The sequence below is a fragment of the Stegastes partitus genome, unplaced genomic scaffold (genome assembly GCF_000690725.1).
Source record: "Stegastes partitus isolate 25-593 unplaced genomic scaffold, Stegastes_partitus-1.0.2 Scaffold242, whole genome shotgun sequence".
In the NCBI taxonomy this organism is placed as follows: domain Eukaryota; kingdom Metazoa; phylum Chordata; class Actinopteri; family Pomacentridae; genus Stegastes; species Stegastes partitus.
In genome coordinates this window covers 535267-552129 of record NW_007577973.1, presented here as the reverse complement: position 1 = coordinate 552129, position 16863 = coordinate 535267, and the positions used below count along the sequence as shown (strand labels likewise).

The window sequence follows — 16863 nt, the reverse complement described above, 5'->3', positions numbered from 1 at the left end:
GAACATAATCTAGTTAGTGATTGCCACTTCAACATCACTGAGACAGCCATTTAGTACGATGTAAAAGTAACATCCGAGGTTGTCATGTGATCAGGGAGCTGTGAAAAGTGAATGTTGAAATGTCCCGTTGTAATTCCCACTCCAAGGATTTAGGAAAATACCTTTTGTTTTCTCCACTGAACTTTTGTTTTCATAGACTTTAGATACAGCCTATGTATTTATATAAAACTCAAGATGCACTGACTAAGACCATTTTCCTTTAGTAATGATAACAGAGCACAATTTGCTGAAACGGACTGTAGGATACAGTCAAAAGCTCTCAAAGGAACCTAAAGTTTTTTAAAACATTATGTATTTCAGAGGTTAACATTGAGTATAATATATACATTGAATATAATACTAATAATAATAGAGATATTTTAATACCATATTATTTTCATATTACATGTTTTTTCTCTGTATTTTCACTCACCTTTCTTAGGACAGCAAATCTCAGTTTCAAACTTTATAGATCTGCATCCAAATATTGTGACAACTTGCCAAAGTGGTACCGATACTTTAAGTTGGGGTTAGGGTTCCTATTTTAACACTGAAGAGGAAAATTTAAACATTAAACAAATGGTTTACAATAAAGCATAATGTAGTTGTACACAGCTATATTGATATTTGAAATGCAAATTAATGTAGTGTTTTAGGTCAGCTTAATTTATTCTATGAAGACATTTTGAATCTTAAATTCTCTCCATTATCCGTTCAATTGTTATCTGATTACTACTACAACATAGTGTGTTCTAAACTATTTAAGAAATGTTTAAATATGTTTGATGTTTATCATTTATTAACTATTTAAAAAGTCAAGTGTTTAAACCTACTCTTCAGTAGAACGATAAATGTCCGTACTGCTTGAGTGTCATCACACCTGTTTGACTAAAGAACCCACAGCAGGGGGGTGAATTATGTTGAGCAGAAAGTTGAGATAACTCAGAGAAAAAATATTCCACTTTGACCACATGGTGCCAGTAGAGGACTTTCTGTTCCACACTTAGTGTCCCACAGTGAACTTACTTACAGGGTTAGGAAATAGTTTGAAGAATGAATTCGTAAACAAATGTACTGAGCAAAACAGGTGATATCTAACACATGAATGTCCTCTGCTGACTTTGTTTTCTCTGATGCAAATTCCTAAAAAAAAAAACAAAAAAAAAAACATATATATATATATTCATTTTGGTATGATTATATAAAATGGACTTATTCAGTCCCACAGAAGGTAAGTCACGTCAATTTAACTTTTTGTATATATAACATTACATGACATTTTACCTTCAGTGTTTAATTTAATTTCCATCTCTTTTGTGTTTTCAGTTCTGAATCTGACATAAACAGAAACAGCTCTGATGGACACAAGTCAAAAGGTAAATCTTTAATATTTCTCTTAGCGCTGATACTATGGCATGGATAGTCTGAATACATTTGGAAGCTGCATAAATGTGGATATTGATGAGGTAAACCATACTTGAAAAAACAAAAAACAAAAAAAACATCTGTCAATATTGGTAATGAAAAGCTCCTAGCTACGAGCACTGTGAGGTTACATGCTTTTTTTATCAGACAACAAGGTGATAAGACCAAGTGCCTCTTGTTGTTGTTTTGCTGACATGTGCTTTTAGTGAATGCTCTAATATATCTGACTTATTAGCAACAAATCACACAGAACTGCCGAACATGAACAGTCTTAAAGCTGTTTGTGAGGTTTAGGTTGTTTTCAGAACACTGAGAGTCTGTTGTTTAAAGGGTCATTTATGAACAAAAACTGGGTTACAGATGTTCAGCAGGTGGCGGAAAGAAAAAAAAAAAACAACCTAAACACCAAACTTAACACTGTTACTGATTAAATTTGAGATAATTAAGCACTGATTAAGTCCATTCTGTAAAGTCCATTACATGAACAACATTAGAAACGTTCCCAACTTTAAGGCCCCTGTTTACTCATGCCTTTTCAGGTGTCTTCTATCTGATGAGATGGAAGTAATTTAGTCAGATCCATAAATCTTTGGACATTGACTCTGTACATCACCACACTGAATTTGAAATTAAACAATCAAGATGTGCTTTAAGTGCAGACTTTGAGCATTAATTTTAGGGTGTTTAAATCCAAATCAGGTGAACGTGGTGGTGTAGAATTAGAACATGTTTTTTATGTACCCTCCACCTTTTTAAGGGACCAAAAGTAATTGGACAAACTATCATAATCATAAATTAAATTGCCACTTTGAATATTCGTTTGTTAATCCTTCGCAGTCAATGACAGCCTGAGATCTCAAACCCATAGACATCTCCAGACGCTGGGTTTTGAACCTGGTGATGCTCTGCCAGGCCTCTACTGCTGCTGTCTTCAGTTCCTGCTTGTTCTTGGGGCATTTTTCCTTCAGTTCTGTCTTCAGAAAGTGAAATAAATGCTCAACTGGATTCAGGTCAGGTGAATGACCCTGCCATTGCAGAACATTCCACTTCTTTGCCTTAAAAATCTTTGGCTGCTTTCTCAGTATGCTTTGGGTTACTGTCCATCTGCACTGTGAATCATTGTCCAACAAGTTCTGGATTATTTGGCTGAATATGAGCAGATAATATTGCTCGAAACAATTCAGAAACGATCCTGCTGCTTTTGCTCACCAGTTGTTCTTTCTTTTTAATTATGTACCAAACAGTTGATTTGGCCACACCTAATGTTTTTGCTACTCTCTGATGGGTTTGTTTAGACTTTTCAGCCTAATGATGGCTTGTTACTCTGACAGCGACAGCTCTTTGGACTTCACCAGATTCCAAATACCACACATAAAATAAACTCCAGGCCTTTTATCTGCTCCTTGTATATGAAATAATGAAGGAATAATAGACGCCTGGCCATGGAACAGATCATCAGTCAAATGTCCAATTACTTTTGCTCCCTTAAAAAGCTGGAGGGCACAAAACAAATGTGTTGTAATTCATACACTGTTCACCTGATTTGGATATAAATCCCATCAAAAATTTAAACTGAAAGTCTGCAATTAAAGCACATCTTTCATTTCAGATCCACTGTCTGTGGTGGTGTACAGTGTTGAAATGCTGAAAATTGTGTCAATGTTCAAATATTTATGGACCTGATTGTAGTTTGCTATTTTTAAATTGTCTGTTGTAGTCGTTGATATTCGATTTTCATACAGCATAGCAGTGGCATCAAACTTTGTAAAGTAAAACACAGTAGTGATATGAGACATTTACAACATCTATGACTTCAAATTACAACTTGGAGGTGGACATAAATCTCTTTACCTGCTCATCTGCATGCATTTACAGACAATAAATGGATAAAGTGTAGCTACTCTCTGTTCCACAAACATTTTAATGTGACATAAATGTAGCATTATCCATTATAATACTGTTCAGACCCCATGCTAGCTGTATGAATGGTGAATAGTCACACTTTTATCTTGGTTATGGTTTAAATGTAAAGAAAAAAAAAAGACCCAGATTTTATATATAATCTATAGAAAAGAAATTAGAAAATGGAACAGACCCTAACGAGCAGAAGTTGGGCGTTTTTGTCTCATCAAATGCTTACAGTACATTAGCTAGCTACTTTTGCTAGGAGTTTAAGGCCATGGACATGTTGCTTCTGCACCTCGTTATGTGTAATTAAAAATCTAAATTATTGGCTAGCTTGTTCTTGTTGCTGTTGACATGTGTATATTATATTTTTTATAGAACAGGGACAGTCAGCATCACCATAGGGTTAGTAAAGTTAGCGAAGCCAAAGGAACAGAAGCTAGCAAATGCTAGTGTTAGCTGTCCTTATGAAGATTTGATATTTGTGCTAATAAACGTATTATTTCTCAACCTGGTTCAACATCTTCTGTTTCAGGCGACATTTAAAATTTAAATGTTACAGATTGTTTTAATGTAACTCTTTTTGGAGTTAAGTTTAAAGACTGTACAGTTTAAATATAAAACTACGAAGCTCTCACTCTGACTACTGTCCAACCAAAGTTTATGTTCCTCTTTAGAAGGACAACGCCCCCTCTTATTTTTGTTCTCACAATATTTCAAAGATTTTTATGAGTTTTCCATTTGGTGAAGTGGACAGAGTGTGTACAATGAAGTTAAGTCTCACTTTTCTTGGATCCTTTTGCAGATCTGTTTACATCTGACTGACATCCCAACCTGTCCCATAGTGTACTGCTGACCACCTCGGATGGACCAGATGCCATTGAAGAAGAATTTATGAGGTGGGTGGTCAAAGGATGAAGGTATTTCAGGAGCTCTTTGGTCTGGTTGGTCTGAAAGTTCCTCATGGCCATAAAGAGGACCTGCTGAATCCCTGTCCAAGGCCATATATACCCCTAGATTCCACTTTTTAGTGTGTGACTCCCTTGCTGTCTCCCAGTCCTTCAGTCAGTCTCTGCTGCCCTCCTCATCGTCCCTTGTAGGTGAGAAACTCTTTTACTTTGTGGATTTAGTGGTTAAAGTGAAGATAATGCTCAGTGTTGAAAAGCTGTAAACTTCTTCGCCTTTTGCTGAATACAGTGATTCAGTTTAACAGCTCCACATGTGACATATCTAAATACCTAAATGTACTGTTTTCATGTCTTAGATTCTTTTTCGGACTACCATTGAGCAGTACAATGCTGTTCTCAAAATTATACCAAAACATAGCTTAATAGGTGTCACATATTCATGGGTGAACACAATCTAATATCTTAAAAACGTAACAAGCTGGGTTGCAAGGTGGATCGGTGGTTAGCACCGTTACCTCGCAGCGAGAACATCCTCGGTTTACGTCCCGGTTAGGATGCCTGGGATATTTCTGCGTGGAGTTTACGTGTTCTAACCATGCAGCATGCCTTCTGTCCGGCTTCCTCCCACAGTCCAAAAACATGTTGAGGTTAACTGGTGATTATAATTATCCGTACATTCTACATTGAAGGTGAAACACAAGTGTCAAGCTACTAAACAGGTTATGGCTTATTCTCTCTATTTTTCTGTATAGCTTAAAGATTCAAAAGCTGCTTACAGATCTAGATACCTTTGGGTGAAAAATAACCCAAATATCACGTTACTGCTGACATGTGAAAGCTGTGAACCTATGAGGTTAAAGGTAAAAACAAGTGATGCAATCACAGATAACGAGCAGCATCTCTACAATATTTCTACATTTCACTGACAGGAACATGACACCTTCAAAATGAATCTTATTCTGTATTTGCATACAATGTTTGTTCTTGCATTTAGCTCTTCTACATCAGATCAGCTAATCTGCTGTAGATGTTACAGCTCTTAAAGAGCTCATCATAAATGTCATTGCTGACCTTTGAACCTGAGCCAGAATTAGCAGTGACCCTATTGGTTCAGGATCCAGGGACCCTGAATAGAGAAATGAGCAAAGACAACACAAGTTGACTAGAAACTGCAGAAGGGCTACAGACCAGAGACATATACATATACATACATATATATATCCTCACAAGGGTCGCAGGGGTGCTCCAGTCTATCCCAGCCGACTCAGGTCGCCAGTCCATTGAGGGCTGCACAGAGACAGACAAGCACATTCACACCTATGGACAATTTAGAATCAGCAATTAAACTCAGCATGTTTTCAGACTGTGGGAAGAAGGTGGAGAACCTGGAGAGAACCCACGCTGCATGGGGAGAAATGCAAACTCCACACAGAAAGATTCCAGGTGTCCTAACTTTGGATCTTGTAGCTGTGAGGTGACGTTGCTTAATACTGAACCACCGTGCAGCCCATATATGAGTAAATTTAAATGTGCATATATTAAATATGCACGTTTCAAGTCAGTCTTGAAGAATTCGAGTCATGATCCTGATGTGAGCTGATGTCTCTCGCCAAAACATCATTAAGACTGTCAACCGCAGAACTTTTCACTCTATGAAAAATAATTGGAATTCAGCTACTGAATTTAAAATCCCATCTACAGCTGTTACTAACATCTAATCTGTATCTGCACAAATGATCTGAACAGTGGAAATTAATTTATGTAGAGTGTAAATACGTGCAGAGCACATTGGGATGGACCACATTAAGAGGTGGTCAGACCCACACTGTGATCAACACGATGAAGGGTCACCATTCTTCCTCTTCTTCCTCGCTTAAGCAGGCCTGGCTGTAGCTATAGGCAGCAGAATCATCTGATATCCATCTGTGACATTGCTTTACGTAGGACACAGCCTGTCACTTCACAAGTTGGCCTGAAGCAGTGTTAACTGAAATACTGAAAGCTTTCCTTGAATGTTTGGTTCGATGTTTAATTTTCTTCCTCTTTGGTCAAACTTTTCCAAACTTGTATCACCCAGTATCATTTTGCCTTTTTTTGTGTGACTAAATTATGGAAACATGATATTGTAATATTGTTTTGCTTCTAGAGCTTAATTTTGGGTCCAATACACAGTGTAAGCTGTCTCATGTTTTTGTCCTTTTTGATTTTTTCTGATTATTACCAGAGTCTGAAACCAACAAGAATTCAAGATGTCTGAGTAAGTAGATGTTTCTTCTGTTTACAATACTGAAATAAACAAACTCTAAGGTGTTCAAAGTGAAGAAGCTTTGAAGAACTAGTATATTGTATTCAGTTACAATCAAAAATCAATTACACCCAATATTTTCTGAAGACATCTGTTAGAGTCTTTTAATGTTGGGATTAAAACATGTTTTTATTCATTTAAGGGGAAAGAAGATGACATCGAGCCGCAGGCATCATCTGAAGGTAAGACTAAACTAGTGCCATTTATTTCCCTAGAAAATAATCATGTCTGCTGTGTGTGGAAATATGTTATCCATTGCTAACATATTGGATAAACAGCTTTCAACTATGATAAATCCCAGCTGATTTTGCTCCCAAGTTAACCAAAATAAATGAATGCAGTTTAAGAAAATATTTTAAAAATCCAGTGTTAACAGTAGTTGTTGTCCTGTAGAGCTTGATACTGCAGATTGCTGCTAACTGGCTGGAGCAGGAAGCTGCTGAAATTGTAGCTGCCAAAGAAGCTTATATGGCAGAGAATTGTCCCGACCCCGACCTGAGCGGAGACATGGCAGCTCTGGCGGTAAAAAAACCCAGCAACACATCATTCAGACTTAATCCCTCGCCTCAATGTGATGGGCTGATACGTCTGTTTTTCATGCAAACAGGAAATCTGTAAAAAGCTGGCCCAGGCTGCTGACAAGGTTGATGAAGAGAGATATGACGCTGAGGCCAAAGTGGAAAAGTCAGACAAAGAGGTACGTCTCTCAGTTGTAGATGCTTTAGTGTGAGCAGTATATGGTTTTGTGCATGTATACCCTGTCTAAAGACTACGTAAACCTTTTCTTTTTGTAACTTTCAACAGATTTTTTTCTACTATAATTAAATCTGGACTCGGTGTGATTAAATGCTAATCGTGTAGTGAAAAAGAAAAGGAGCCAGGTTATTGGCAGAGGGCTATAAAACACCTGTAATGTTTTGATGCCTGGCATATAATGAGGATAAAAATAACTAACTATGACATTCACAATCTACTACTGCACAAACTCTGATACCTACAAGTCAAAATGTTGTGAGTGTGGCACGTGATAGGTGATGGAAGGAGGTCTGACAGTGACGTTGGACATCAGATTACAATACATACTGTCACAGAGGTAATTTTGTCTTCTCCTATTTGAGCTGTTTTTGCTTTCCAGCTCTAAAAATTTAAATTATAGTGAAGCATTGCATCCAGTGGAAACCTAAACGTATTTTCCTGATAATCTAAAGCAGTCGGTGTTGGGCTGACAGCGTTCTCATACTTTTTAAGCTGAACAAATGATGTTAAAAACTGCAGTATTATCACAAAAATACACTAAAATAAAGTTGAAATTGTTAATTGATACAGTATTTTAGGTTTTATGTTCACGCATGTTAAAAACATCTGGTGGAGCTTTCCTGGTAACAAACATGTGCACTATGTTTATATTTCTTGTTATTTGCCAAAATTCATGTTTACCATATGTGTTAACTGTATTTTGTTTATAAAGATTGTTGTGCATGTACAGATCTTGCAAAGGTTAGCTTCATGCTGAACAGCAAGTTGCAGCTGTGACAATCAAACCTACGAAATAGTTACGAATGAATAAACTCCCAATCTAAACATAAGCAGTTTGAAGGATTTGAACAAAATCAAACCAACACTTGCAGTGTTGTGATTAAACACATAAATAAAAAAAGAGTTTCCCACAATCATGTGAAACAACCTGGGTCACCTTACAGGAAGATGACTCACTTGTGTTGCCAGTTGTCACTCAATCGGAGACTCTGTGTGACTGTGTGTATAAGTTTGATTGGTCTTTAAATTTGTGTATTTTTGTTTTTCAGATCGCAGAGTTGAAGCTGAAGGTGGTGGAGCTGGCTGGAGTGAAGAAGCCCGCCCTGAAGAAAGTGCGTATGTCTGCTGACGCCATGCTGCAGGCTCTGCTGGGAGGAAAACACAAGGTGACCATGGACCTGAGGGCCAACCTGAAGCAGGTCAAGAAGGAGGTCAAAGAGGAGGTAAGACCATGTTTTATAACTACTTGATAGACTTTACCTTGGTGTTTGGACGCTGCATTATTGACCTGAACTTGTCTGTCTTTCAGGCTACAGAGGCAGTCGGTGACTGGCGTAAGAACATTGAGGACAAAGCCGACAGGAAGAAGATGTTCGAGACTTCCTAAAGACTTTCTAATCCAACTTTCTGTTTCCTTCCCTCTGGGCTGCTGCAACTGAGGTCTACTGTTACATCTGACCTTTTTCATGGATTTGGAAAAACTTCTATCCATCCATTATCTATACACCGCTTAATCCTCATTAGGGTCATGGGGGGGCTGGAGTCTATCCCAGCTGACTTAGGGTGAAGGCAGGGGACACCCTGGACAGGTAACCAGTCTATCACAGGGCTACACTTAGAGACAGACAACCAAGCTCACTCACATTCACACCTACAGACAATTTAGAATCACCAATTAACCTCAACATGTTTTTGGACTGTGTGGGAGGAAGCCGGAGAACCCGGAGAGTTTGGAAAAACTTGTGCAATTAAATTTTCTTTTTGGAATAAGAATGCTGTGATGCTGGAGTTTATTTGAGACAATGATTAGAGGAAGAAGATTGAACTTTATCATAGATTTGCTTCGATTCTTTTCTGTTAATTTGTGCATCAAGGAAACAACTCATAGATATGCACATCATCATCAGTAGTGAAAAAGTTTCCAAGGTCAAGTAGTCACCGAAGCCTGAATTTAATATACATAGGTTTCTTTTAACACAAGATCAAACTGTAGTGAGCGTTGTGCTCAGATGGAACCACCAGATGTTAGCAGAGAGTCGTTTCCTGCTTAGTTTCTCTGCTGGTTGCTTTTCCTTTCTGCACATATTCTCTCTTTAGTTCCTGCCATGAAAGAGGACTTTCTTGCAAAATATTTTAAATCACAGTGCTCCTCTGTTGCGCTTGGTGATGATCATAAACACAGCTGCCGCCACACAATGTCTACAAATGGTGAGTCACAGTTTTCTTCTTCTCGTATTTTTCTCTCAGTGTTGCATTAAAATTCTCTTCATGTCTTAAAGACTTGATGTACTGTCATGTTAGTAGGCCATGTTTAGTCTGCTGGTGTGTACCGAGGTCTCATGTGAACATAAGTGGTGAATCCGTTTCTTGTCATAATTGATTAAAAACAGAAGCTATGACGACGACAATGTCCGAAAGCCAAAAATGATAAAAGATCGTTGTGTGACAGTGATTATTTGACATGTTTTCTTTATTATTAAGCTAAGTTTGATGCATTGGTATGAAAAGGAACCAACTTATTTCCAAAGTCTACATGGAGAATCTTGAATATATCATAGTTCTTGGTTTACATCTTTAAACTGACTTTCATGTGGAGATAATTATTGAGTCTTTACATTTTCTAATTTTGGCTTGTTTTAAAAGAAACCAAACATGGCTTTTAGAAGACAAACTGCCTTAATCATTCCTGGCCTTCATCCTATCAAAATCAAATGTATGGAAAGAGGGGATTTTAAATTAAAACTGTAGCCTTGAAAGGTTGAATTTGTCTTACTGAACCTTCTGAAGGCTCATTTTAACTGAGTTAGTTTAAAAGACCAACAGCATCTTATAGTTATAAAGGAAACGGAGTCAGTGAGCATTATGTATGTCGTCCACACTGCCTGACTCTTGTGCAACAATCGCCTCTTCATTTGTCACCGAGGGAGTGAACTTGATAGCGTCTGTCCAGCATCCAAGGCAGTTTCCTGCGGCAGAAATTTATGAGGTTCCTCAGAGAGTTGTGTGGTATTTCTGGAGCCTGCCGGCCCATTGGTCTGAAGTGGCTCTGTTACCATAAACAGTGCTGACTTTCCTGCTGAGCCAGCGCTTTACACCCTATATACCCTGTTTAATCTTTACTGTTAGGGACTTGGCAGTGTCTCCCCCCCTTTTCCTCTTCCCTTGCTCGTCCTCGTCACGTTCGGTAGGTAAGAGTCTCTCCTGCGGCTCGGCTTTAGTCGCTCCATCAGGGAAAAACACACACTGTACTCCGGTTGACAGGTGGGACTTCAGTTTATTCTGCAGTGATGCTTTTAAGTGTTTTTTAAAGGTGCTGCTGAAGGTGTGACCTCTGACCTCAGAGGCTGCGCTAAGAGTCAGAATCACAGAAATCAGATCAGAGAATTGTTGGACGTGTTGAAGGACACATTCTGCATCATGGCGAAAACGACTGGACGTACAGAAAGTTTGGATTCTGGCGCGACAAGACTTGTATTGAAAATTAAGTTTGCCATGAATTGGATTGGATGGTGCTGCTGACACTTTTGTGATTAGAGTTTTAAAACAATATCCATATTAGTTTTACCAGCTTGGAGTTTGAATATTTAAAGCTCAATGTCTCAAATCTGGGGACAGATACAGTTTTTTTCTAAACAATTTTATACATTTTTCTGATATTACAGATCTCAGAATTATTAATGTAATTCACTGAGAAAAATTTGGCACTAAAATAATTGGAGAAAGGAATTTCCGTGATGAAAGACTTTAATTTATGTACATGTACATATTCAAATGTCATCCTTCATGTATGTTAAATTGCTTGCTTGCCTGTTGACACATTTCACTTTGTTTTGCATGTTTAGGTGACCAACAGAGCACTGACTAAAAGACGAAGCAATTATTTGGATTTTTTGGACTATCATTCACACATTTTTGTCACAAAGGACTTCTTTTGTGTGAGATCTGATATGGGATTGGTGTTGTTCCTTTCTGGCTGCAGAGGGATGACTATTTATTCAGGGTTCATGTGAAAATAGACCTTTGTCTTCATACATTTTTATCGTGTCTGATACTTTATATTGTGATCCAAACGTGTTCCTGAGCTCTGCTTGGTGTCAGCCGCTGTTTTACATGCCTGCGGGATGTTGGAATTGGTGTTAACTGCTCTCACCACATGCTTGGCGCCACATTTGGTTCCTTTGCTGGTGGCATTTCGTGCTCAGATCTTTGGCTCACTGTAACAACTTAAATTCCAGGCAGAATGTCTGCAGAGGGTGCAACTGTTGAGTGCCATAGCGCTGGTATCCAACCCCACCCTTCCAAAATTAGCTGGTTTGTGATAGCTGGAAGACAGTTTTTCATGATAGTGAAGTGTATCGTCTTTCCTGCTGGAGGTCAAAGGCTAGCTGATCGATAACAGGGAGGCAACGAGACGTGTCCAGTTCAGTTGTGGACAGAGTCGGTGTGCTTTCTGTGAGCTGTCTGCTTAACGGAGTGTTTTCTCTCTCTGAACAGGGTGTGAACATCACAAACAGCCAAAATGTCTGAGTAAGTAACATTTTCTTGTTCTTCTTTTTCATTTTAGACATTGTAGACATTTTAGACTCTTAGCTCGTTAGGCTCAGGTCATTATTTCACAGGTCTGTTGTGAATCATTTCCCAGGTAGTAGATTGTAGATCCTCGATATGGTTTAAAAGTATGTTTGTTTGTAACTTAAATAAACTGATAATCAAGTCAGACACCTGATCACAAAGTCAGTTCCTGAATAACTTTGATGTGGGTCTTAATACGATGTGTAGATCTTCTGTCTAGAGGTTTGAGCATCTGTCTGACCCAACCTCTAACATAATCCCTTTGAGCCTTTTATCATTGTCAAGGGTGATCATTCATAAAATGCATGGATCCAATTCATTAGGATTCATCCTCTGGTCAACATGAATTTCACCTCACTTTAATTTACTACAGTCAGTTTCGTAGTTGTTGAGGTTTTTGAGTGTGGACATGCTGCTGCTGGGCTCCGAGAGCTTTCTAAACTGATTTGAACACATGTGAAGGCCCCGGTTCAGGTTGAAGGTCATCGCTGACAGCAACTGTACATGTTGCTCTTATGTGGGAGCAGAAATAGACAGACAGTCGCTCTATTTTCTTTTACAATAAAAAAAAAACAAGATTTGAATCTTACTACAGCAAGACAAATGGATTAGCACTGACAGCCCTGACTATTTAAGTGGTTAAATACATGAATCATTCATCTGAGACAAGTTTTTTTAAATTTTTTTAAATGTAATTAATCATTCTTGGGTCATTTTTTAAAAAAAATAAGTAGCTTGACGTTTACATTTATCTATCTTGGTGGCTCAGTTTGGAAAATATGAGTGTGAGAATATGGGAGGCAGATGAGATGGTTTCATATCTGGGTGCTAAATTTGATGCTACACTAGAAGCAAATTAGCCAGAAGGATTGGAAATGGGGACAACACAGTTTAAAGGTAACAAAATCCACCGACAAGCATTTTTGTGCTGTGCTTGTTGTAATTTATTGTTTAAGCCTTAAGAAAACCAACAGTAAAAATGACAATTTGTGCTCTTCGACGGCTATTTCTTAACACATCCTACGTGTTAATTTGTGATATTTAGTGGTGCTGGAAGGTGGATTGTCTGAGCAAAGTCAGTCAGTACCAACTGTTTCCAATCTGCTCAAAATGCTAAAATGTAAAGAAAAAGTAAAGAGCAGGGAGCCCAGTAGCTCAACAGGTTGACCCATAACAGTGGCAGTAGGTGTGAATTTACTGTAGGTCCTTCCCCCATGCATCTCCCTACTTCCGTGTCTTCCTTTTGCACTTACCTGTCCAATAAGGGCAAAAAGATTTTTAAAAATGTGTCCATGCAGCCAAGCTATTACACGATAAAACCTCGTCATTAGTCCTGATGACAGCTGTCTGATCTTCATGTAACAGGGGAAAGAAAATGACGTCTAGCCGCAGGCATCATCTGAAGGTGAGAAAAAAACTTTCTTTTCAACAAAGCTTTGGTGTCTTGCTTGTGTGAATTTTGCACATTAATGTTTTCTTGTCCCCACAGAGTTTGATGCTGCAGATCGCTGCCAACTGGATTGAGCAGGAGAAAAAGGATATCGAAGCTGCGAAGGAGGCTTACATGGCTGAGAACTGCCCACCTCCTGACCTCAGTGGAGACCAGAACGCCCTCATGGTGAGTCCAAAACTCAGTTTTTGACACTAAACCTGGTGCTCAGTGCCACTTCTTTCATTCTTAGTTAGAAAAAAAAAAAAGAAAAGAAAGAAAAAAGCTGTAGCTGTAGCTGTAACACGTGGAGCAGCTTCCTGAAAAAAGGAATGCAGAGAATCACAGGACAGTGTTTCAGCATTATCGTAATGTTTGAAGCTCCAGCTTGAGGTTTAATATGTGAAAAAAAGTGAGGTTATGGTTTCACTCTGACATTTTCTTGCAGTACCCACAAAACCTTCTTACACAACATGAACTAAATCAAATGTGGTCTCTGTCATAAACATAGTAATGACGTTGTATCAATGTTTTGAACATTAGTCTTTTATGCAGGATTAAAGATTTTGAAATATTTCCAAATTCGTTAAATAATTTCACATTTATCCTGAGCTGGAAGAAGTTGAAGTAAAACTATCAATGCCACACTGTGAAACATATTCCTTCCAAGTTTAAAAGTGCTTGTTGTGCAAAATAGAACAACTGAGGGTGGTTCAACATGACTTTATTGTTATTACTAATACATGAGGGACCTGTGAACATTTACATGCTGTTACAGAATGACGCTTTCTCATATTTTCTCAGATCTCAAACTGATCAAATGTTTTGTGTTTACAATCTACAGTAACATACACTAAAGCCACTCAAGTACTGTCAAACTGTACATAAGTACTTGAGTAAATGTACCTCCAACTTGACACTGAGAGCTGAAGGGATGTGTTTGTTCTTGGCACCAACAGGAACTCTGCAAGAAGCTCAGCCAGGCCATCGACAAGATCGACGAGGCGAGGTACGACGCCGAGGCCAAAGTTCAGAAGAGCGACACAGAGGTGAATGAGACAAACTGTTTGTCACTGATTTGATTTTGTAAGCAAATGTCCACATATCGTTTTGAGTCAACTTAATCAGCTGTGGAACAAACTTTCTTGATTCTAAATGTGTTTATATACCTAATGAGTGGCCTGTACACAAACATAGTTGAAGTAGGTGAATCATATGGTGGCAGATTAGTCACTTGGTTTCATGAGCTCTCAAGAGTGAATGTTTTCTTAACTCAGAGAAGAGTATGGGGAGTAATTAGAAAGCACAAACTCACGATATTAAACACCAATTTGAAAGAAAACTTCCACATTTTTGAGGGAAAACTGTGAAGCGCAGTAATAATGATTAATAATGATGTGTGCTGTTGCTCTTTTTTTGTTGTTGCTGTTGTTGTTTTTGGTTTTTTTAGGTCTCCTCTTACTTAAATATAAATCTATGATTGTTAAAGGAAATATCTATTTGCTGTACCTGTGGAGTAGTGAGAGTGCCAAATTACAAAAATAAATCAACAAAAGAATACAAAAAAAAAGTAGAAATAAAAAGACGAATAAATTTAATATTTTTTAGTTTTTGTTTTATTTTTTTAATTTTTTAAAATAGTTTTTATTTTATTTTTAGATTATTTAAGTTATTTTATTTTTTTTATTTTTTTGGTTTTTGCTTTTAAAGCGACATTTGTTTTAATTAAATTTTTTATTTCCACTTTTATTTTCTTATTCTTTTATTGATTTATTTTTGTAATGAGGCACTCTCGCTACTCCATATGTACCATCCACGACAGTCACTCTTACAACAGTCTTTGTGCATTTGTGAAGATGCAACAACGCATCAGCTGTACGGGTTAGAAAAATATGTTAATGGATTAATAAATGCTTTTGCTCTTACAGTGCACATTCCAGATGAAGGTACACTTAGGGACACTCATTTTGGAATCTTTATATACTTCAGATGCATTATTTCACAACACTGTCTGAGCTTTTTTCTTTGGTCCTGTCCAGAGCTGAGGATCTGTGGAAAGATGTACACAAAGACATGGGGTGCATAGTTTAGTTTTTTATTTAGTATTGGCTGTAATTTTATACTTGAAGTGATGATGTCAAAAGAGATGAGTTTCTGATTTGATTTTTTTGTTTTACAAAGGATGGATATAAATGACCACTTAACATATTGAAAGTCTAACATATAAAATGACAGGTTATATTTCATAGCACGAGAAATGATGGATGAAGTTAGTTTAACTTAACCTGTAATGAGAAAATATTTATTTCTGTAAGTACCTGAGTAATTTTTAAAGAATATGTTGTTAGATAATGAATTAATAAAGAGGTTTTAATGAGCTAGAGTTAGCACAACTGGCTAATTTTTATCTGCTGACATTCTTTTCAAAAAGCAGCCCAAAATTTAAAAAAAATAAAAAAACAAAAAAAACATACCATCATCAACACAAGCAGATGTGTTGTGAAATGTTGCTTTAGCAAAACGTTAAAGATAATCACTAGTTATCTGTTTGATTATTCCTTTATTCAAAGTGTTGTTGAACTTCTGACCGACAAACTTTTCTCTGTGTCCAGATTGATGATCTGAAGCTGAAGGTGGTGGAGCTGGCTGGAGTGAAGAAGCCCGCCCTGAAGAAAGTGCGTATGTCTGCTGACGCCATGCTGCAGGCTCTGCTGGGAGGAAAACACAAGGTGACCATGGACCTGAGGGCCAACCTGAAGCAGGTCAAGAAGGAGGTGAAAGAGGAGGTGAGGAATGAGGTTTTCATAATAACTGTGTCAGGAAAGGTCTTGTCCACAGTAACATTTAGGTTTTGTTGAATCTTAAACTGATACAGGTTGATGTTCCACTAAATTCAACTTTTTCCCAAAAAGAAATCACATAGAGCACAGAAACTGACTTAATGTCAAAGCTTGAAGGCAAATTCAGTGACTAAACCTGTTAACATTGATTTGACTACTGGGGCTAAGTTTGCAGGTCTCTCCTGATCCACCTTTTCATTACAGTCCCTCACATTAGGCCAAAGAGCTCAGTGTTACACAAATGTTGTTTCTCTGATGCTAACAAATTAAATTGGATGATTTTATTGTTTTGTTGGTGATAAAACAGAAATATCTAGTCAATTTAAGAGATCCTTCAGTGATGAGGAATTGGTTGTTAGTTTTGTACATCCCTTGTCCTGTATGGCAGTATTGTATCTCATGCTTTGAATTGTAGATAATTCCATTTTTGTTTTCTAATTTATGGAAGCGAATTTCTAATTTACAGCAATACAAAAATAAAAATAACAATGTCAATGACAGTAATTATACAATAACAGTGTTAATTTTTGGTTATAGAGCACCTCTTAAAACCCAAAACTATATATCTAATTTTCTCCTTGACAATTCAATTATCATTCCAAAGTTTTTCTTTTTCCTTTTTTCAGTTTATAAATCCTTTTCACCGTCTACTACTGATAGCTGGTATCCAAAGCTGTAAATGTA

General features: G+C 37.5%; 2 protein-coding genes across 9 annotated transcripts in view; both read left to right on the top strand.

Annotated features, from left to right (window-relative positions):
• Window positions 1–1254: 1254 nt before the first annotated feature.
• LOC103357252 (troponin I, fast skeletal muscle-like) lies at window positions 1255–8897 on the top strand. Of its 3 annotated transcripts, XM_008281722.1 has the most exons (9): window positions 1255–1415; window positions 2302–2474; window positions 4175–4268; window positions 6502–6534; window positions 6725–6764; window positions 6976–7104; window positions 7190–7279; window positions 8388–8561; window positions 8648–8897. In XM_008281722.1, exons 4-9 carry the CDS (start codon window positions 6527–6529, stop codon window positions 8723–8725), a joined length of 519 nt encoding a protein of 172 aa, XP_008279944.1. In that variant the 5' UTR covers window positions 1255–1415; window positions 2302–2474; window positions 4175–4268; window positions 6502–6526; the 3' UTR covers window positions 8726–8897. The 3 variants fall into 3 exon arrangements, with proteins under 3 accessions (XP_008279944.1, XP_008279943.1, XP_008279945.1); XM_008281721.1 differs by lacking the exon at window positions 2302–2474; XM_008281723.1 differs by lacking the exons at window positions 1255–1415; window positions 2302–2474; window positions 4175–4268 and adding an exon at window positions 4425–4469.
• A 151-nt stretch (window positions 8898–9048) lies between these two features.
• Window positions 9049–16863, top strand: part of LOC103357253 (troponin I, fast skeletal muscle-like) — a 16149-nt gene continuing 8334 nt past the window's right edge. Inside the window, exons 1-6 of one of the 6 annotated variants that reach the window (XM_008281727.1) lie at window positions 9049–9546; window positions 11833–11865; window positions 13276–13315; window positions 13400–13528; window positions 14299–14388; window positions 15952–16125. In XM_008281727.1, coding sequence (XP_008279949.1) covers window positions 11858–11865; window positions 13276–13315; window positions 13400–13528; window positions 14299–14388; window positions 15952–16125 — 441 coding nt within the window. In that variant the 5' untranslated portion in view covers window positions 9049–9546; window positions 11833–11857. Of the gene's footprint in view, window positions 9547–9808; window positions 10527–10559; window positions 10600–10622; window positions 11866–13275; window positions 13316–13399; window positions 13529–14298; window positions 14389–15951; window positions 16126–16863 lie in introns of those variants that run through there. The other 5 variants (XM_008281726.1, XM_008281728.1, XM_008281725.1 and 2 more) reach the window with 5 other exon arrangements.